Source organism: Gavialis gangeticus, unplaced genomic scaffold (genome assembly GCF_001723915.1).
Source record: "Gavialis gangeticus isolate Ggan-Ray unplaced genomic scaffold, GavGan_comp1, whole genome shotgun sequence".
Lineage (NCBI taxonomy): Eukaryota > Metazoa > Chordata > Crocodylia > Gavialidae > Gavialis > Gavialis gangeticus.
Genome location: NW_017729022.1, coordinates 173,957,383 through 173,977,406, shown reverse-complemented (window position 1 = coordinate 173,977,406; position 20,024 = coordinate 173,957,383). Strand labels below are relative to the sequence as shown.

At 42.8% G+C, this 20,024-nt stretch overlaps 1 protein-coding gene across 1 annotated transcript; it reads right to left on the bottom strand.

Moving 5' to 3' along the window:
- Positions 1 to 13,590: 13,590 nt before the first annotated feature.
- LOC109297088 (left-right determination factor 1-like) lies at positions 13,591 to 18,332 on the bottom strand. The gene is made up of 4 exons (XM_019516723.1): positions 17,951 to 18,332; positions 16,711 to 16,954; positions 15,408 to 15,647; positions 13,591 to 14,292 (listed from the first exon to the last, which is right to left on the bottom strand). The coding sequence occupies exons 1-4, from the start codon at positions 18,213 to 18,215 to the stop codon at positions 13,953 to 13,955; spliced, it is 1,089 nt and encodes a 362-aa protein (XP_019372268.1). The 5' UTR covers positions 18,216 to 18,332; the 3' UTR covers positions 13,591 to 13,952.
- Between the last annotated feature and the right edge of the window lie 1,692 nt (positions 18,333 to 20,024).

The window sequence follows — 20,024 nt, the reverse complement described above, 5'->3', positions numbered from 1 at the left end:
AGCTTCAGAAATCACAGTAATTAATAATAATTCAGGCATACATCTTTAAAGGTAAGTCTAAACTTACTAGGCAGACTTTTGCAAGTCAATAGAAGCTAAAAAAGAAAGCTGTAGTTATAAAGTTAGCAAAATGATTTAGCAACACTAAAACCCTTGGCCCTAAAGTTATACAGAACTGTTAAGTTGCCTGTAACTTCTCCTTTCAGGGGCAGCCAATAGGATTAATAATTTTTTCCATTAGAAAAGCAAGTCCTTCTAAAACCAGCCAGCTTTGCAAATAATTTTGATGTTATAATGCTTTTTCAGACAAAAAACTGGGAAGGGGAAATACCAATACATTAAACATCAAACAACAAATGCACACATGCAAAATGGGGAATCACTGGCTAGGCTGCAGAGAAGGGCCTGGGGATTATAGCAGATCACAAACTGAATGAATCAACAAAATAATCTTGTTGCAAAAAAAGCTGGTAGCATATTGAGATGAATTAACAGAAGTGTCCTATGCAAGTCACAGGAAGTGCTACTAATCTATTCAGCATTAGTAAGACCTTTAGGCCTAGAGTACTATGACCAGTATTAGTTTTAAGTACCACACTTTGAGAATGATGTGGAAAAAGTCCACAGGAGGGCAACAAAATGAAGATGGGTCTAGATAATCTGACAGATAGGAAATGGGGATTATTTAGTCTAGAGCAAGGGTGTCAAATTTACCCCATGCTCCAGCCTGGATTTGACCCATGGGGCTCCTTTGTGGGCTAGATCCAGCACAGGGGATGGGGCAGAAGGGGCAGCAGTGGAGATGGTAGCAGTAGGACTGGTGACCACAGGGCAAGCGAGGCTGTACCAGTAGAGCCTTCGCTTACCCTCCTGCCATTGATGGCTATGTCCATAGGGGCCCAGGGTCCTGGATTCTGCAGTAGGCCAAACCCCATCTAGCCAGTTTCCCCTTCCCTCCTCCTCCTCCTTCTGGTAGCCCACAGGTAACCCAGTGAGACAGATGAAGTAGCTCTGAAGGCTGTAGGTTTGATACCTATGGTCCAGAGGAGATTAAAGGGGGATGTAGAAAGGATGTATAAAGAGGAATCAATTGTTCTATGTCCACAGAGGATAAGACAGGAAGTACTGGTCTTAAACTGCAACAAGAGAGATTCAGATTAAAGATATTAGGAAATCTTTTTCACTGTATATAGGGATGAATAATTTAGAGAGGATGTAGCATCTCCATTTTAAGTACAGGATGATTTGGACTGGAACGATGCTGCCTAGAGCAGGACTAGATGACCTGCTGAAGTCCTTTCCAGCCCTACCTTTCTCTGTTTTATTAACTTGTTCTTGACATTTTCAGAACAAGATACTTTGAAAAGTCCTTGAATAATGTTTTAAATGTTATATTATAAGCACTTAAGAAGTCAGCATTGAAATGAAATATTTTTAAATTAACCTGAAACTAATTTTTGTTCAGAATTTTCTTTTATAGAGGATTTTGACATTTGGGGTTGTTGTTCCTAACAGAACAGAAACACACTTTGAAATCCTCCACAAAACACATCTTTTCCCATTCTCTGCTCTCCTTTTAAATATAGAGGTGTTTCTCCAAAGTTTTTAACAACTGGAGCTTTTAGAACCAGTGCTGTGTAGAGTACAGGCACTTCACAGCTGGCATTCTAGATGACTAATTAATTATAGTGACTTTACAGATTAACATAGTGAATGCAGCCTGCAGATAAGGAGGCGCTGATTATTGTGAAGCACTCCACCAAGGGGATTGGGGGTGCGGGCAGTGTTCTTTCACAGATCATTACAGATTTGAAAGGGGTGTGTGCTGTCCAAGACTGTTGGTCTGAAATTAGAGCAGCTGCAATTTGTTTGGGATGTGTCTATGTGGCCAGAATGCATGTGTTCACACTTCATGCCCTTCTTCCATTTTAGCTACCCACAGTGCTCTAAGCAAGCATGGAGAATGATTTCGGAACACAAGAGGCAGCAATATGCTCTCATAGCACCTGCTCATAATGTTTAGAAAGGAAAATTGTATTATGGGGATTGTCAGTCTGGGAGATGTGCTGGAAGTTTCATGCTGCTAGAAGCAAGACATGGTGGGAGTGTCCAGCTATTATAAATGACACCTTTTTAGCATGTAAGGGTCTGTATTCATTTTAGACCTCATTATAATGGATAAGGATAAATTGATCACTGGACTGGAAGCTTATAGTTACCTAGGGACCAGTGATCATGACTTGATTACATTCATTTTGGCAAAGAGAGGATAAATTACAATTAGTAACGTATATATATATATACTCAGTACTTCACTTCTTAAAGCTGAGGAAAATAAGCAAAATTGATGGGGAGGGGGAAAAATGGGCAAAAACCCACCAGGAATGAAAATGGAGAGTTCTTCAAAAGCAAGACTGATAATCCCCATAATACAATTTTCCTTTCTAAACATTATGAGCAGGTGCTTTGAGAGCATATTGCTGTCTCTTGTGTTCTGAAATCATTCTCCATGCTTGCTTAGAGCACTGTGGGTAGGCAAAATGGAAGAAAGGCATGAAGTGTGAACATGCATTCTGGCCACGCAGACACATCCTAAACAAATTGCAGCTGCTCTAATTTGAGACCAACAGACTTGGAAAGTACACACTCCAGGCAGACTTGGGCCATGGAAACACATAACAGTTTGAAAGGTTTAAATGCAGTTTAAATCTGAAGTGGACAGACAGACACACCTGTTAAACTGATTTAAATCTGCCTAGAATGGCTCAAAAGTGCACCTGAAAAATCAATTACTATTTTCAACTGGCTCACTGTGAACTGGTTTAGCGTTACTTCTGCACACCAAGAGTTGGGTGACATGGCTTTGGTCAGTCCTCCAGGCATCCCACATTGCATCACTCTTTACACGCCCCCAACACACCCTGCTGCAACTGGCCTCTCTGAACTCTACTGGTCCCTTTCCTTTCGTTGGCTCGACAAGGTCCCTTGCACTACTTGTTCAATAAAAGATTTATTTCTAACAGCCAGCTGTTCCTCACTCCCAGCTTGACCATGGCTCTTAATCATTCCCCTCCAGCCCTTGGGAACCAAAAAGCATGAGTCCAAGCACTTAAGTCAGACAGGCACACTGCAGACTTTGATCACTTGCAGGCTACTGATGTTTATAGCATTCATATTTAGGAAACAAGGACAAACAGAAAAGTAGAAACAACCCTAGCCACAGGTCACCCACCCACTGATGTTCCCAAAGCATGGGTGCAAGTACTTCCTCTGAATCACCTACTGTAAGACATGCTGGGCTGGTACTAAGTCCCACTTCTTAGTGTTGGAGCCATAGTACTTCATGCAATCGTGAACCAATTCCCAATCAATGCCATTTGGGAATGCTGTAGTTGTTATGTGTGTCCTCACCCTGCATGTAGCACACCCCAGAGACTGTTGGTAGATACTCAGGAATGCAGCATAGCTTTCCATTAATACTCATTGTGTCTGGTAGGGTTCCTTGCTATACTGGGAGTTGTGGCAGCTGGGGATCTCCTAGCCTGTTTTAAGGATGAAGTTTTTAAGCTATTTTTTATGGTTGGACTGGGAGAGGTCTCCCACCTAGGGCTAGTAAAGTTAGTGTTACAGCAGGGGAATCAAACTCACCTGGCTCACAGAGCCAGATGAGTGGCGTGGGGCTAGTCTGCAGGCTGGGCCAGACCAGACCCATAAACCAGCCCTGTGCCTGTCCTGAAACAGCTGAAGTGGGGGGCCATATGCAGCATGGAGCTCCCCATGCCTCTGGGTCAGGATGGTGGCTACAGCAGACGCGGGTCTGTGTCCATACTAGTTCACTACCCCTGGATCCTCCCCTGCACATGGTGCTTATCATAGGTGGGTCAGTGGCATGCTTGCAAACTCACAAAGGGTTAACAAGGCCAGAAAGACAACCCCATGCCTCCATGGCTTAATCCTCTGCTCCAGTCACTATTTACCACAGAGGCTTGTAATGTAGCATGGGGTCTTTTTTCAAATCCAGCCCAGGTTGCAAAGACCAAATCTATTGGCAGTTTTCTTGATTACAGACACCCCCCCCCATGAGGTTTCACTTACCACTGTTTTGTTATAGTGCTCATTTAAAATATGTACCTGGTTTCACCTAGTGTGCAGAGTGTTTTGTTATAACGCTCAGCGTGAGGCTGGGGAAAAGCAGCGATGGCAGCGGCAGCGAGTGAAGAGGTGAGTGACAGCCAGTGGGGTCTCAGGGTGGGGTGGCAGGAGAGCAGGGCTTGCTTCTGCACGTGGTGCTGGAATTGGTGGGGAGGAGCAGCAGCAGTGAGAAGTGGGGGGAGAAGGATGAATGACCATGGAGCCCGGGCTGGAGCCTAGGGCCAGGGCCAGGGCCGGCAATGCCCAGGGCAGAGCAGCAGGAGCCCGCGGCTGGCGGGCAGGTGGGGAAGAGTGATGGTGGCAGCAAGAAGGGGCAGGTGGGTAGGGGGCGTAAGCATGGGGCCTGGGCTGGCGGGGCAGCAGGAGCGTAGGGCCCGGGCTAGCAGGACACATGCGCATTGTCCCCTGCTCCAGACCACAGCGGGGCTGAGCCTGCGGAGCTCCCCCTGCCCCCGGGCTGCAGCCTGTGCCCTGTTCCAGTCATGCACTCATCTGTGGAGCATGGACACTGTCCTGAGCCTGCAGCTATCGGGTGGTGGCAGGGCAGTAGGTTGTGCAGAACCAATTAAATTTATTTACATTAAATCCTATGGAGAAATGGGTTTCACTTATCGCTGTTTCGCTTAGCCCTCAGTTTTTCCAGAACCAATTAAGAGCACCAAGTGGGGGTTGCCTGTATATGGATGAGCTCTTGCACCTCAGTTCTTTATTCATCCCTTCCACCAACCTCTAGCACATCCATCCCCTTTCATCTTTGCACTGGCAGTGTAGTGCCAAGAGACATCCCTGCCACAAAATGCACTATATACAACTGTCACCTATTGCTGAGCATCTCAGTAGAGAGACTAAAAGACTACCTGAGTCATAGAGAGTGAGTTACCCACTTACTTGCTATTTGTGGTCCTCATGGATCACAGCTGAAGTATGCTGGGATAGGGAGTGCTAACATGAGCACAGTACAGTAAGTGCCTATCTTGCAGCCACTTTGTTAGTAGCAAGAGGACGGAAGTGCCCAGTTCTGTCAGTCCAGCCCTTTCATTTTGCATCAAATGAAAAAGGAAAACCTGAAATTGTAGTCAGAGCTTGTAAAATAGCATCTAAAGATGATGATAACACTGAAGGAATCCCACAGTGCCCTAAAAACCATCTACTTATTGATTCCCGCCCTCCTCCCCCACTTCTCTTTGTTTGTCTGGAGTTGCTTTCCCCAGCGCTCCAGCTGTTCTCAGCAGAAGCCCAGTGGATCTTCACTGATTATCACCTTTGTTCAGATGTGGATTGGACATTTGCCTTTTTATTTACTCTATCAATTAAGTCAACCTTGAAAGCCTAAGTGTCAGACGCTCTTTGCAGGACTTTGTCAAATGCAAAAGAGAGGAAGAGGGGAGAATAAAGTCTCTCCAGCAGATAAGGTTGCCACTTACCCTGGTAACAGAGCAACATTGGTTAAAATGATAATAGATTTGAGGATCAAAGACAAGGAGAGCAATTTAATTCATCTGTGAATCACATCTAATAAGTTGTTTTCAATATCTTATGTTTAGCTTTCCTCCAAAAATATAACAATAAAATAATGCAGAGAAAGAAACCTAATCTTTTCTACTTTAATAAATAAGGTGCCACCCTGCCCTGCCTTCTACTCGAATAAAATCATATCAGCATTATCACCATCATCATCCCTATTACTTTTAGCACCCAGGGACCCTAGTCACATTGAAAGAAATCTTCACATAATTCTGAAGTGAACACTCATATAACTTATGTCCCCACAGGCAGTGTCATTAGGAATTTCAGCACTGCACATATTGGTACCTTAATAAAACTAAGCAAAAAACTGACCCTTACCCTCAGATTCAAGATTAGATCTCTCAGAGACAGTGCTAGTTAGTGCCCTAATATGTATACATTCTTAACTTCAAGCATGTGAGCAATAGTCGAACTATTTAACTACTCGGCATTAAGTGTGCGTGTGCATGGGAATATGACCTAAAAAGCAGAAATTAATTAAACCTAAAAGAATGTTATAACACTGTCTTGTACTTGAGCTACTTCTCAGTGGGCGCTTTTACATGAGACATTTACTGCACAGTAGACTAATTAGCTGTGCAGTAAATGTCTTGATGTCTACATGTGCACCCCTATTAGGCTGGAGTAAACTTGTAAATATAAATACTATCCTGCTGCAGAGTAAAAAACTCTGCAGCAGTGCACGTGCCTGCTAGCTCCATGCTGAAGCACCCTTATGACCCAGCCAGCTCTTCTGTAGCATATTATGCTGGGGGGAGCAGCCCTGGGCTGGCAGGCTAACCCCCCCAAACCCTCTGCCAGCTAGGGCTTCTCCCCAGCTCAGTGTGTTGCAATCCCGGGCATACATGCTGCAATGCACCCAGCAGCAATAAGCTCCGGAGCAATAAGCTCCAGAATTTATTGCTGCGTATTAATAGGCACATGTAGATGTGCCCAGTTAAGTCAGTTTTATACTACTGTAAATCAAGAAGGGTGCCTGAGTTTTTTTCATACCAGCTGAGAAATTTTTTCCATAATTAAGTGGAAAGTGTCTTTCTAATGCTTCTAATGAAAGGTAAGAGTTAACATTATTATTTTAGGATAAAAATTCAGATGCCAACATAAGATGAAACTGATAGTAAGTATCTATTAATGGAGCTGTTGAGATAAAAAATATGTCCATATTTGTGGGGCATCTATGTCTCTCCTATATCTGTGACTCTTTTCACCATTAATATTGGATGATATTTAAAAATCTGGGCCCCTATCCTCACCCTGCAATCATGTCTCGTGAATGGCTATCCAGAGCCCTGCTGCAGTCAGTGGGGGCACACAGCTTGGCTTGTATTGGTCTGATTGCAAGAGCCCCTCTTATTTCCAGATTATTTAATTCCACTCCATTTTGCTTTCAGTTTTTTAACATGTACTTTCCTTTGTTTCCCAGTGCCCTGTCCCAGAGCTATGTTTTCAACACCACATTTGCTTTAGTAAGTGCCTCCTTCTCCTCTTTCTTTTTATGAGATAAAAAGTTGAGCGTAAACTAAGCTGAAACTGTCTGCTGAAAAAACTTTGGTCTTCCTTCAAAAGGGGAGACATGAAAATGAAAGAGGGGGAAAATGACAGCTCAATAAGCTTTTGTGTACAAATAACAATATTTGTACACAAAAGCTTATTTTTAACAATATGCACATATGTTAAAACTGTAGGACATTGAACAGAAGATACCTACAACAGGTTGGGATGGATTGAAGAGATAAGTTGGGAGATGTTGCTGTACTAGTGACTGGCAGTGAAACAATTCCTGATAAAGCTGAGCTTTTTGTCTTATGTTTCATAAACTCCTTTCATCCTAGAGGTTTGATTCATCATGGAAACTCCTTTCCAAAACTCTCAACTCTCTCCTCCCTTCACCTAAACAGACCCAATGTCAGCTTCATTTTTACTGTGAAATGTACTGGAGTTAAAAATGCAGAACCAAATTAAACAAGATCAAAGGAAACATTGTGTATGCCACGTGACCTGACCATACATTATCTTTATGCTTCCTACTTTATCATTATATTTTCCATTCTAATCATATAACTATGACTTTTTTATGTATGAACCTAGTACCCTTGGGTTTAGGCTTCTTACAATATGGAGGGATGTTTATACTTTGTTTTTTAACAGGTACAGGGGCCAGAGTCTATTTCATCTATTAGACACATAGGTGGACTTAGGTGCCTAAAGTGTGGTCAAATTTCACCCCACTCCAGTTTCTGAAAAACTCTTATACAAAAACTCTAATAGGTGGGTGGTTGGTTCTCCTTCTCAATGCTTTGTTGTGATTCAGTCTTAAGGGTAGAATGATGTCGTGTTTCAGTATCAGAGGCATTAATTGATTTTCAGGGACTTGAATAGATTCACACTTAGGCACCTAAGCCCACGTAGACACTCAATAGGTGAAACAGGATCTTGCCCCAAATGTTTACGTTTCACAGTATTTATAGAAAGGCATGGAAATCATATCCTGTGGGTTGTAATCTCAACTTTTCCACCGTGTGTGTGTATGTGTGTGTGTGCGTCTGCATGTGTGCGCATGTGTGCATACACATGCCTAAGCCTTTTAGCTGAGGGTTTCAAAACAGTGGGCAAAATTAAGCTTTACAAAGCTTTCAGAGTCAGGAAAGTAGTGCTGCTGTCCATACAGGGAAAACAAAATTGCAAATTTTTGGAGCCAGTTCCAAAAAGGAACGTTGGTGGAATTTAAGCTCCCAAGTCCAAAACTGAAATTCTGAAAACTGCTCAGCTGCCAAAGAATCCTGGAGGCACCTAAACCCACAGGTCCTGCCCCTTTTGAATTTAAACCTCATATTTCTGGAGATGCACCTCTATGAATGCCTGGAACTGCCCCCACCTTGACAGTGTGGAAAAGTTCAGTGCCTAAGCCTGTTCCAATAAGTGGGTCTCTACATAGCATGCTGGTATGCTCACAAGATTTAGTTATTCTCAGAACACATCTAGGACACACCAACAGGATTAGAATCCTCACACAACAGTGGCAAGTGCCACTTATAACATTTGGCTAGAGTAGGACCCCGTCTTAAATAGTGTTGCCTTACAGTTAGAGCACTCACTCAGAAAGCGGGAGCCCTGGATTCAATTTCTTCCTTGACCTTAGAAAGATCCAAACCCAAATCTCCAGTTCTGAGACTGCAGGCCTGGCATTGGGTAAGTCAGGGCTGCTGGGATGGCAGTATGGCATGGACCCGGAAGGAAGACCAGAGGCATCTCATAGTAGCCACTGAAAACTCATCACAGTGCACCAGTTTTGCTTAATGTCAAGCTGGGCTAGATTTGAACTGGTGCTTTGGAAGAATTTTTCATATCTAATTAAAAGTCCCTTGACACATCCAGTACCCCTCAAAGTCATTTGTGAAAGTCATTCTTTGATTACAATAAAAGACATAGATCATTTTGATATAGAGTGTTTGTACATATGCACTTGCACACACACACATATACAACATTGGCAGGATAATCATGAGTACATACACTTAAACGCCTGTATCTGAACATGTGAAGGGCTATGGCAATGTGCACATTTATGTAAATGTGTATATAGAGATGTGTGAGATCATGATCATACATATATCTATATACTAGGGCTGTCAGATAATTGCAGTTAAGGTATGCGGTTAACGCAAAACAAATTAACACGTTAATTTTTGTAACGAGCATTAATGACGCACATCTATTTTCCCCGGGGTGGGCAAAATATGGCCCACCCTGCACCCTCTCCAGACTTGGCCGGTGGAGCAGACCAGAATTGACCAGCTCTGGATGAAACCTGCACGTACAGCTCCGACCCCCAGCCCACTCCGTGCCTGCTCTGGACTGCCCACCCACACTAAGCAGTGGCAGCAGTGGTGGCGGGTGGGCTTGATGCAGGGGAAGGAGCAGCTCTTGCTGCAGCAGCCACCTGTAGCCCATCCCCATGCTGCCCTGTGGCTCCTCTCCACCACCATCACCACTGCCTTCAGGCCAAACAACAGTGGCAGTGCAGAGGAGTCATAGGGCAGCCTGGGCATGTGCTCTGGGTGGCTGCAGCAAGAAGGGCCCGGTATTGGCAAGGGAGAGAGGCCGCTTTTCCTCCTGCACTGAGCGAGCAGCAGCTTCTACCTGGCCACTAGGGCTGTGTAAAACAGAAGAGTTCCATTTTGACCAACGTTTCGACAGAACAGTGTTTCGTTGCGAATTTTGTTTCGAGTTGAAATGGCTGTTCGGTTTTGTTTTGTCAAAACGTTTTGCCGTTTCTATCCTGTTTCAATGTTTCACCCATAGGATATAATGGGGAAGGTTGAAACAGCCTATGACTTTGTCATTTCTGGCCAGGTTGGATGGAACTTGCAGGAATGATAGCCCCTTCTGAGGGCATGAGGCTTACCATGTTTCCAGAAGAGAGGTGCAGGGAGTTCGGAGAAACTGCACCCCAAAGACTTGAGAGAAAAACTCATGTCACGTGTATGTGTTAAGCTACAGCAGGGTCAAAACTGGAGGGATGGTAGCCCCTGCTGAGGCAACAAAGCCTGCCAAGTTTCAAGGAGATAGGTGTAGGGAGTTCAGACAAACTGCACTCCACAATCTTGAAAGCAAAACTCATGTCACATGTATGTGTTAAGCCACAGTGGGGTCAAAACTGCAGGCGTGCTAGCCCCTGTGGAGGCCACAAAGCCTGCCAAGTTTCAAGGAGATGGGTGCAGGGGTTTGGGGAAACTGCACCCCAAAATCTTGAAAGCAAAACTCATGCCATGTGTATGTGTTAAGCCACAGCAGGATCAAAACTGCAGGCTTGCTAGTCCCTTTGGAGGCCACGAAGCCTGCCAATTTTCAAAGAGATAGGTGCAGGGGTTTGGGGAAACTGCACCTCAAGCTGCGGACAAGCAAAACTCGTGATGTGGGTGACACTGTGTGTGTTAAGGCGCAGCAGGGGGAAAGCTGCAGGCCTGCTAGCCCCTGCTGAGGCCACAAAGCCTGCCAGCTATCGAGGAGATAGGTGCAGGGGTTCTGGGTTTTGGGACCTTGCATCTCTGGCTGCTGACAGGCAAAACTTGTGACATGGGTGCTTGTGAAGCTGTGTCTGTCTTGGGGCACAGGGGAGGGGAAACTACTGCAGGCCTGGCTGCTAGGGCCTGCTGCGGCCACAAAGCCTGCCAGCTGTCGAGGAGATCAGTGCGGGGGGGTCTGGGGCCCTGCATCCCCAGCTACTCACAGGCAAAACTCGTGTCATGGGTTCTTGTGCAACTGCTGCCTCTCATCAGGCAGCAGGACTGAAGATCCCCCACCACTTGCCACCACAGACCTGGGGGAAATAATTGACCACAGTATGAGCTGGCAGTGCAATGCTGTAGCCAGCACAGCCAACAATACATTGGCATGCATCAATTGATGCATCTCCAGCAAAACCATTGCAAAGAAGAGATTCAGCCAGAGGTGCAGGGCCCCAAAACCCAGAACCCATGCACCTATCTCCTTGACAGCTGGCAGGCTTTGTGGCCTCAGCAGGGGCTAGCAGGCCTACAGCTTTCACCCTGCTGCGCCTTGACACACACACTGTCACCCGTGTCACGAGTTTTGTTTGTCCACAGCTTGAGGTGCAATTTCCCCCAAACCCTGCACCTATCTCCTTGAAACTTGGCAGGCTTTGTGGCCTCAGCGGGGGCTATCATCCCTGCAGTTTTGACCCTGCTGTGGCTTAACACATACACATGACCCAAGTTTGGCTCTCAAGAATTTGGGGTGCAGTTTCTCTGAACCCCCTCCACCTATCTTCTTGAAACATGGCACACTTTATGCCTTGAGCAGGGGCTACCATTTTTGCATGTTTTATCCAAATCTGGCCAGAAATGACAAAGTTATGGGCTGTTTCAACTTTCCCCATTATAGCCTATGGGCAAAATGTCGAAACAGCAGCGAAACAGTGAAACGTTTCGACTTGCCTCATTTTGTTTCAAGGCTGTTTTGACCATATCTGTTTCATTTCAATTTTGATGTTTTGACCTCAAAACAGGTTGAAACAGCATTGGAATAAAACTGATGGTGAAATTTTGCACAGCCCTACCAGCCACCACTGTTGCTGCTCAGCATGGGCGGGTGAGTCTGGAGCAGGCACAGGGTGGGCTGGGATCCGGACTGTTCACATGGGTTCTGGCTGGTCTGCTCCAGCCAGTGCGAGTCCAGAGCAGGCATGGGGTGGGCTGGGATCAGGGCTGGGGCTGTGTGCTGTTGGTGATGGTGGGAAGGAGCCTCAGGACGCACAGGCTCTAGGCTGTTGGGTGGGGCGTTCTGACTGTTGTTTAACTGTGCAATCAAAATTGCCATTAATTGCGCCTTTTTTTTAGTCTCGCAATTAATTGCGATTAATTTTTTTAATCATTTGTCAGCCCTACTATATACATATTCTGCATGTATATGTGTGTACATTAGGACATAGCTTGATTCTTAGTGTTTTACTTCAGGTAACAGTGATGAAGCTTTTTACAGCCTGATGAAGCCATTCAAGAGAAATTTGGAATCCGTGGTAAGAACAAACAGTATGCAAGTGTGAGTTCGTGACTCTGTAACATGAAATCCCAATAAACAATTCTGACTAGGAAACAAATACTCATGTTATAAGGAAACACTCCTGGAAGCCTAATAAATAATTTGAAATGATGGTTTCTTGGTTTTAAAGTCAAACATGTGTTTGATAACTAACTAAAAACTCTGGAATGAGAACATTTGGTTTCCCAATATTTTCTATTATTGTTTTAGTTTTGTTCCATATCTATACAGAAAGGTCAGACTGGTGGAAAAATATTGGCCCGATTCTCAAGAATCAGGTACAGCCCTAGAAGAGCTGGACAGAATGGCTGAAAAGTTCAGCAGCCAAATAGTGCAGCACTGGCACTCTTGCCTGGCTTTTCTTACGATACAAAAACAGGGAGACCATAAATTAATTTGAAATACAGCAAATTTAGAGCCAATAAAAGTAGACTCATAGGTAATAATGGTTATCAACAAAAGGCACCTGTGTTTTAATTTTATACTTTATTGTTTTCCTCACATTTCAAAATATACAAGATGGGAAACAATATCCCTACATTGGAACGACTGTAATTTACATATGAAAAAATAAAGGTCTGATCCTGAAAATCCTTACTGAGAGAGTAATCCTTTCTCCCAGCATTTGCACTGACCTCAGGACTGAAGGGTCAGAACCTGTAACTATGTATATTAGCCTGTGGGCTGAAGTTGTACTTGGCTGATGACACAAGGTCAGAAATATACACCTTCAAGTTATACAGTATATACACGTAAGTGCTTCCAGTCTGTGATTCAAAATAACTGTGCTTGGATGTTCAGGACTGACATGGACAAAATTGGTGAGCATCAGATTCCCACACATGGCTAAAACTATTTAGCAAGATACTACTTTAGCTGGAAATTGTCACTGCCATTTCCTTTTTTCATCTGCAGGTGTTTCATTATGAGTTTAAATTTGATTGCTTTTTACACTGATATAAATCAGAAGTAACTTCACTGAAGTCAGTGGAGTTACACTGGCATAAAATCAGGCTCCATATTTAGAGAATATACATGAAAACAAAATAAATACATGCCTATACATGTATTATGTACATATGTCTATACACACACTCACACACACACACTACCTGCATGTACATGTGCATATAGTAAACACACAGCATCCCTCTGTCCACATCTGCTTCATTAATGATGGTGGGCATGGAGGGGCATAATGCTGGGGCAATGTCTACAGGGATACTCTGTGCAGAAGACATTGAACGTGTCTACATGAGACACTTTACTACACAGTAGACTAATCTACTGCACAGTAAAGCATCTCCATCTACATGTGCAGGCGTTTACTGTGCAGTAAATTAGTCTAATACATATGCAGGTAAATTTACTGCACAGTAAAGCCAAATAGCATGAATAGCACACGTAGATGTACCCACAGGCAAGCAGAATTCCTGAAGAGGAACAAATGCAGTTCCAGCAACTTATCTCAAATTATTTGCTAAATTATTTCAAAGGGTGCAGCTGGCATCAAAAGAGAGGCTTTGCTGCATCCATGCCCTCTTTCTGGAGTATATACTGTGGATGGCAGCATCTGCCTACACCTTGCACCCAGAGAAACCACACATTAGTATTATGACTGCCTTTGAATTGGCCTGGAAAGCAAGGGAAGGACTTGTTGTGGCCCCCTTCCCTGTGCAGCTGTAGTCTGGTCCTCGGTGTATATGCTTACTCTACACCACTGCTATATTGTCCATAACACAGCCACACTTCTCTATGATCATGTTAGGAAACTCAGCCACTTCAATTTCTGTGTAGTTTCCCTTCTTGACAAGATACATCATGGGAAGTGGGGAGCTCTCCACAATGGCACAAGTTCTCTCCCCATAGCCAAATCGGCGTAGCAAGCTTTTGGGCTGCATACAGCTACCCATACAGTGATAGGCCTGGTATCCTGCCGGCTCAATAATCCAGTACTGAGTCCAGGTCAGCTCTCGGAAGTTGATGTAGTGTTCCTGCCGACAGCAAGTTGATTTCTTCTTCAGGGTTTCCTCCTTACAGTCTCCAGGCCCTCTATCATAAAACACAGCCAAGAATTATCTCTGTGACTGGAAATTAGGACTCAAGCTGAAGAAATAGCTCTGTCAGTAACATTAGAAATTAGTCTGAACTGCAAAGCTTGGATCTGGATTTTGAGCTTGCTCATAGAAATCAGGGATGGTTAGATTTAAGGTCCATGTTCAAACCCATTCTTACTTGAGTCCAAAAAATACAGGGAGAAGAGAGTCCTGGAACTGGAGGCATGTCCCAACCATTACATTTTCAATAACTGAGTTCTAAGGAGGAAACTGAACCCTTTGGGCCTGTGTCTCTCTGCCCTAAATCTTGTGCAGTGATTTATACTTGTACTAAATGAGTGAGATAAACTATCATCTTGGAATAGAAATGCTCAACAAACTCCCTGCACTTATTTTATTTCTGCATAAATGGCTACTCAAGGTAGTAGTGAATCAGCTATCCTTTTCTGTCTTTAAAAAATTAGTTAACACCTTTACTTCTTCAGGTTGGTCAACACTACAAAGTTTTGCTGATGTATATATGCTCACTACAGTTCTGAAAACACCGCACCTCCTACCTAACATAGCTTTGCCAGCAACCCTCCAGAGCAGATACAACAATGTCAGCAAAACAACTTTTTTGCCAGTATAACTAATGCTGGCCGGTGAGGTGGTGGAGCTTCAGAAGCAAAAGCACCTTTTTGCCATTGTAAATTGTCTCTCTCCAAGGGGGCTTTGCCCACACACCAGTCCTTTCAAAAGCTCTAGGGTGAAGCCACATTCTAAGTTTTTGTGGTTTGAATGATCACTTGCTAAATATGTTAGAACTAGAGCTGGACCCTAATTAAAACCTGTAGTAGACTAAATTGAGATCTATACTTCAGAGCAGACTTCTACCTCTAGAGAGGGCCAAACTGAAAGCCCAGATCCAAATATTACAAACTTCAGGGAAGCTTGGAAATAGATTTTTGTCCAAACTTTGTGGTCCAATCGCATCTCTACGTGCACCAACCCATTCTAGAAATGTCCCAACTAAATCAAGGCCTCCGGTCATCTTGACTGAAAAACTTTTTCCAGTGTAAGCTAGGAACAAAATACCACACACAGTACAGACTTAGATTTGACACATACCCGTATACTTCCAGGTTGAGGGTATAAAGCACCAGTTCAGGTTTGCCCATGGCTTTATCCAAAGGGTCCTGAGAGGTAAAACGCACAACTTTGGCCATTTCTGAGGCGTAGCTGCCTAGCCTTTCTCCTTCAATCCAAATCTCTAGTAGCATCGGTCCCTGCCTCTCAGTTTTCAGCCAATAATGTATTGCTTGGGTCACATCAAAATTCCTCCAGCCAGACTCCATTATTGGAACCAACCTGTGAGACAAGGTAGGGATAAAAAAAGGTTGACTATCAGAGAACTGATGGCACAGGACCTGCAACTCCTCCTCCTCTTACTGCTCCTCCTCCTTTTCATCATCATCATCCTTTGGCCAGGCAATGCCTATAGACCCTGCAGTTACACAAAAGGTATGCAGATGAATTTGGTTCCTCCAGTTTGTCACACTTCTTGATGTCTCAATAATAGTTACTGGGTAATCTTAGTCAAATTTCAGAACAAAATTAATGATTAGATTTTAAGAGAGATGTACAGTTTCTATTAATCGAGAGAACAAGATGTTCTAACTAAAGGATTATTACAGTCCTTCATATCAAAATACTCATTATTAGTTAAACAGAGATTTGACAGTGCAGGACCATATTCAGCAGCAGCATAAATAAGTGCAGCTCTCTTTGCAAGCAATGGCACTTATACCTACTTGTTAATGCCATGACTGAATGCAGTCCATAAAGTCCCACCCCAAAATTAAATTGACAGTTTTTGTGTCTGATCCTGCTCTTACTGAATTCCATTACGAAGCTCTTATTGACTTCAGTGGGGTAGAATGAGAGTTAGATGTAGCATGTACCTAGTAATAAGGACTAATTAAAGAAATCTATGAAAAAAGCAAAAAGCCATCCAGCCAAGTTTTCAAAAGAGACAGAGAAAGAGAGGTGAATGATGCAGAAGAAGGCTGTGAAAAGAATTAGAACTGACTACTTGATGCAACTGCAATCTTTTAATGTGCTTATTATTTATGGTTTTCAGACCAAGTATAGAAATACAGTCAGTTCAAATTTCAGTCTTCTTAGCAATAAAGAAGCTCCTTTTATTATGGGCTTAAAAGAGGATATGGAGCCTGATCCTAGAGTCTTTGTTTTGGACATTTTTTTTTTTACAAATAAAGGCTACATGCCTAATTCTGCTCTCATTTACCCTGATTGGTTACAACTGTAACTCCACCAAGTTCACTGAGTTTCTCCTTATTTAGGCAAGTGCAGGTAACATCAGAACAGGGTCCAGTAAAATACAAATCCCCACTAGAGAATTATTGCTTACCTGGAATCAATCAGGGAAGTCCGGTTGGTGCCATCAGCTTGGCGTTGAACCCAGTAAACACTGACTCTGGCATTGGTGACTGGCCTGTGAGACTGCTTGTAAGGGATGTTTGTTCTGTTCATGGGCTTTTTGAAAAGTTTCAGCTCAGCCATTGTGACCTCACTATTTTCAGGTATCCTTCCCTCCATGTCAAAGACCAGATTTTGGCGTGTGGTGTCAGAATACAGAACTTCTCCAGCAATGTCTGTGTTTATTGGGAATAACAAAGAGACCTTGATGTCATCATTCCCACCACAAAGCTGTCACACTTCTCTGTCACTCACAATTATCATTACAACATGCTCACATTATGCTCCAAAGAGTGACTGCTTGAGTTTATAAGCAGATACCAAACACACCTTTTCTAATGACTTCAGTGAACTTACAAACACCCTTATCACCTTCCACTGCCACTAGGGAGACAATGGGAAGGAATCTCAAATTTTACTATATTATTTCCCCCCAAAATCAAAAACTCCAGTGGCTGTATAAAAGCAGAATGCTATAATGTATAAAATTAAAGAAAAACAAACAGTTTTTATTATCTGCCTTGAAGCACTACAAAAAATCATTGAAAAAAGCAGATTTTAAAAGAGTTAACGTATAAGTAGCATTAATATAGCAGACAAAGTTGCTTCTTTTTGTTGGTTTTTTTTCCAGTGGAAAACTGGGTTTTTAGCTAACCAAACATCTTCATAGAAAGGATACGCTTTCCACAAAAAAAAATTGAAAATTTTTTTTAAACCAGAAAATGGGGTGGGGAGAGTGGGGAATAAAGGTTTTCTGATGAAAAATCTAATTTTTCTACCAAATATTTTGGCCAAAAACTATTTTTTTTAAATGTTTGTCTAAATTTTCCAGTGGGGGAGGTGTGGGACAAAGACAATTTTCTAACAAGGTTTACTTAGCATGTATAATTTATAATCCCTTTTTTAACATGTTAATCTTTAAGTGGTCATCTTTATTAACCTAAATTATCCTGCTTAATTAAAGAAAGGTGTTTTGAGACAAAGTTCCATTTCAGAAACAGTGCTATCAAAATCCCCAAATAATTGATTTCAGCCCATTATTAATACTTGATGAAGAAAGTTTGGATGCAAACCTGGATCTGAGTCCCATCCCTGGCCTGCCCCCGCAAGTTCAGCAGCTGTCGGGATCTGGGGCTTTGGTAAGCTAACAGTAATAATTTCAGCGGTGTTACCTGCATTGCCAGGAATCCCTCTCAGGATGCCAGCCAAACTTGGCAAGGCTCTTCTCTTCACTCTGTGGTGCCTCAGCATGGAAATGTATTTGTTCCTTACGTGCTCTGGGATAACCAGATTCATTATGTCCCTCTTCTGAAGTTCAGGGACCTCAGACAGCTGTAGTTTCTGCAGCAAAGTTTCCTTGAGCCCCTGTTGGGTAAGACCACCGGCAGTCGTGGATAGGCAGAGTGCACAGAAGAGCCAGCTGAGCCTCACGCTCATCCTCTGTCAGTCGCCAAATAACTTATCAGGAAAGAACAAGCTGGTCACTCTCTCCTGGAATCTGCTCTTGGCAGAGGTGCCTTCTTGCTCGCACAAGCTGTCTGTGTGGGAAGGAGATCTAATGTGCTGGCTTTTTATAGCCAGTCTAGTCCCATTGGCACAACAAATTCCACAAGTGGAAATGAAGCAGAGGACTTGAAAGAATTGCTGCCCCATTGAGAGTAACACAACATGTTAACACTTTCATGTACTGTGAACTTAATACAAGAATATCAAGGCGTCTCTAGTTACCTGGGTTAGAAAAGGATTTCTATTCTTTTAGCTCCCTTTTAACTGTTCCCCACAAAAGCTCCACACAATTGGAAATGTTTCATGTTTAGTGCAGGCTAGAGTGAACTATTTCTGTAGAGTTTGAATGTATTATTTATCTATCTCACCAATATACACGGTACTGTACCACTTGTGTAGGCAGACATAGTCCTGGACTACAAAGGACTCACAGCCTAAAATAGAAGATAATGTCATTCCAGTGCTTAATTCATCAGTGGAACAGCTGAAAGTTCAGTCTCTGAATGGTAGAGCTTTAAAAAATATTTAATTTTAAATCATAAACTTTTTGTGCCAGGGACTGATTTGATTTTCATGGATTGTACCAAACTCTTTACAAGTACCAAATAATCATAAATCCTAGTGTTTTTTGGGGGTTTTTAGTGTCTTTTAAACCATGTAAGACATTTCTAAGCCACAGAACTCCAAACATGTACAAGTTTTACATTTCAGAAAAGCGTCCTTGCCATTTTTATGGTTTCTTGTAGGTTTAACAATATAACCTGTGTTTAAAAGAGCAGTTCATTATACAGAGGTATTTTTTAGTTACTGTTGGAAACCAGATTCACTGGTCTGCCCAACCACCCCCACCTCACTGCACTGATTTCCATGTCATGCATAAACAGTGAGAAAATATCCACTTTACTTGAACAGCTGTATTTTTAAGCAACACCAAAAGTTTCAGCTCCTGCAATTTACCAAAGGGAGGATTTCACCCTGAAATCCAAAATCCTTTTAAATATTACAGTGCCCTGGCATTCCACACATGTCAATGTAACACTGACATTTTGAACACTGGTATACTGGGAGGTGATCATTTGAGTTACACAATGCTCATATGGCTAAGTGTTAATTTGGCAGAGTTTCATCTGAGCGGAGGCCAATGGTAAAACCATGGTTTAAATTTTTTTCTTGGACATATTGATTTTTCAGTAAATAATCTGCAACAATTAACTGATTATAGCTTTGAAAGTGGAGATGTTTTCAGAGGGAGGAAGATCACTGGTTGTAAAACAGTGATAGGCCTTGCGTTCTGATTTGCCTTTCTGTCTGATTTCTTTTTTTAACCTGATCAGGAGAGCGATTCCAGTCCTCGTATCTTTTCTACTGATTTGTGCTTGTCTAAGTAGTCCCATTGACTAGCAAAAACTATTAAAACAAATACTGCTATGTAAAGTGAAAGTTCTTCATAGATCCTTTTGCAGCAAGGATTTCTTGATCAGAAAATAACTTGCTTCATGTCTGATGTCTAATCTAGGCTGAAGATTCTTCATTGACAAATGTGCATTGGAAGCAGATATATGGACTGTACATGTAAAATAAAATAATTGAGTAAACAGAATGAAGCTCAGCTGAAAAACAGGTGGGGATGTGGATTGCAGGCTTTTCACAGGATAGTGATTATCTGGCCCAATTGGAGGATTTGCCATTCTCTCTTTGTCATGCAAACAAGAAAAGTCAGAAATTGTATAATAGCCTTTT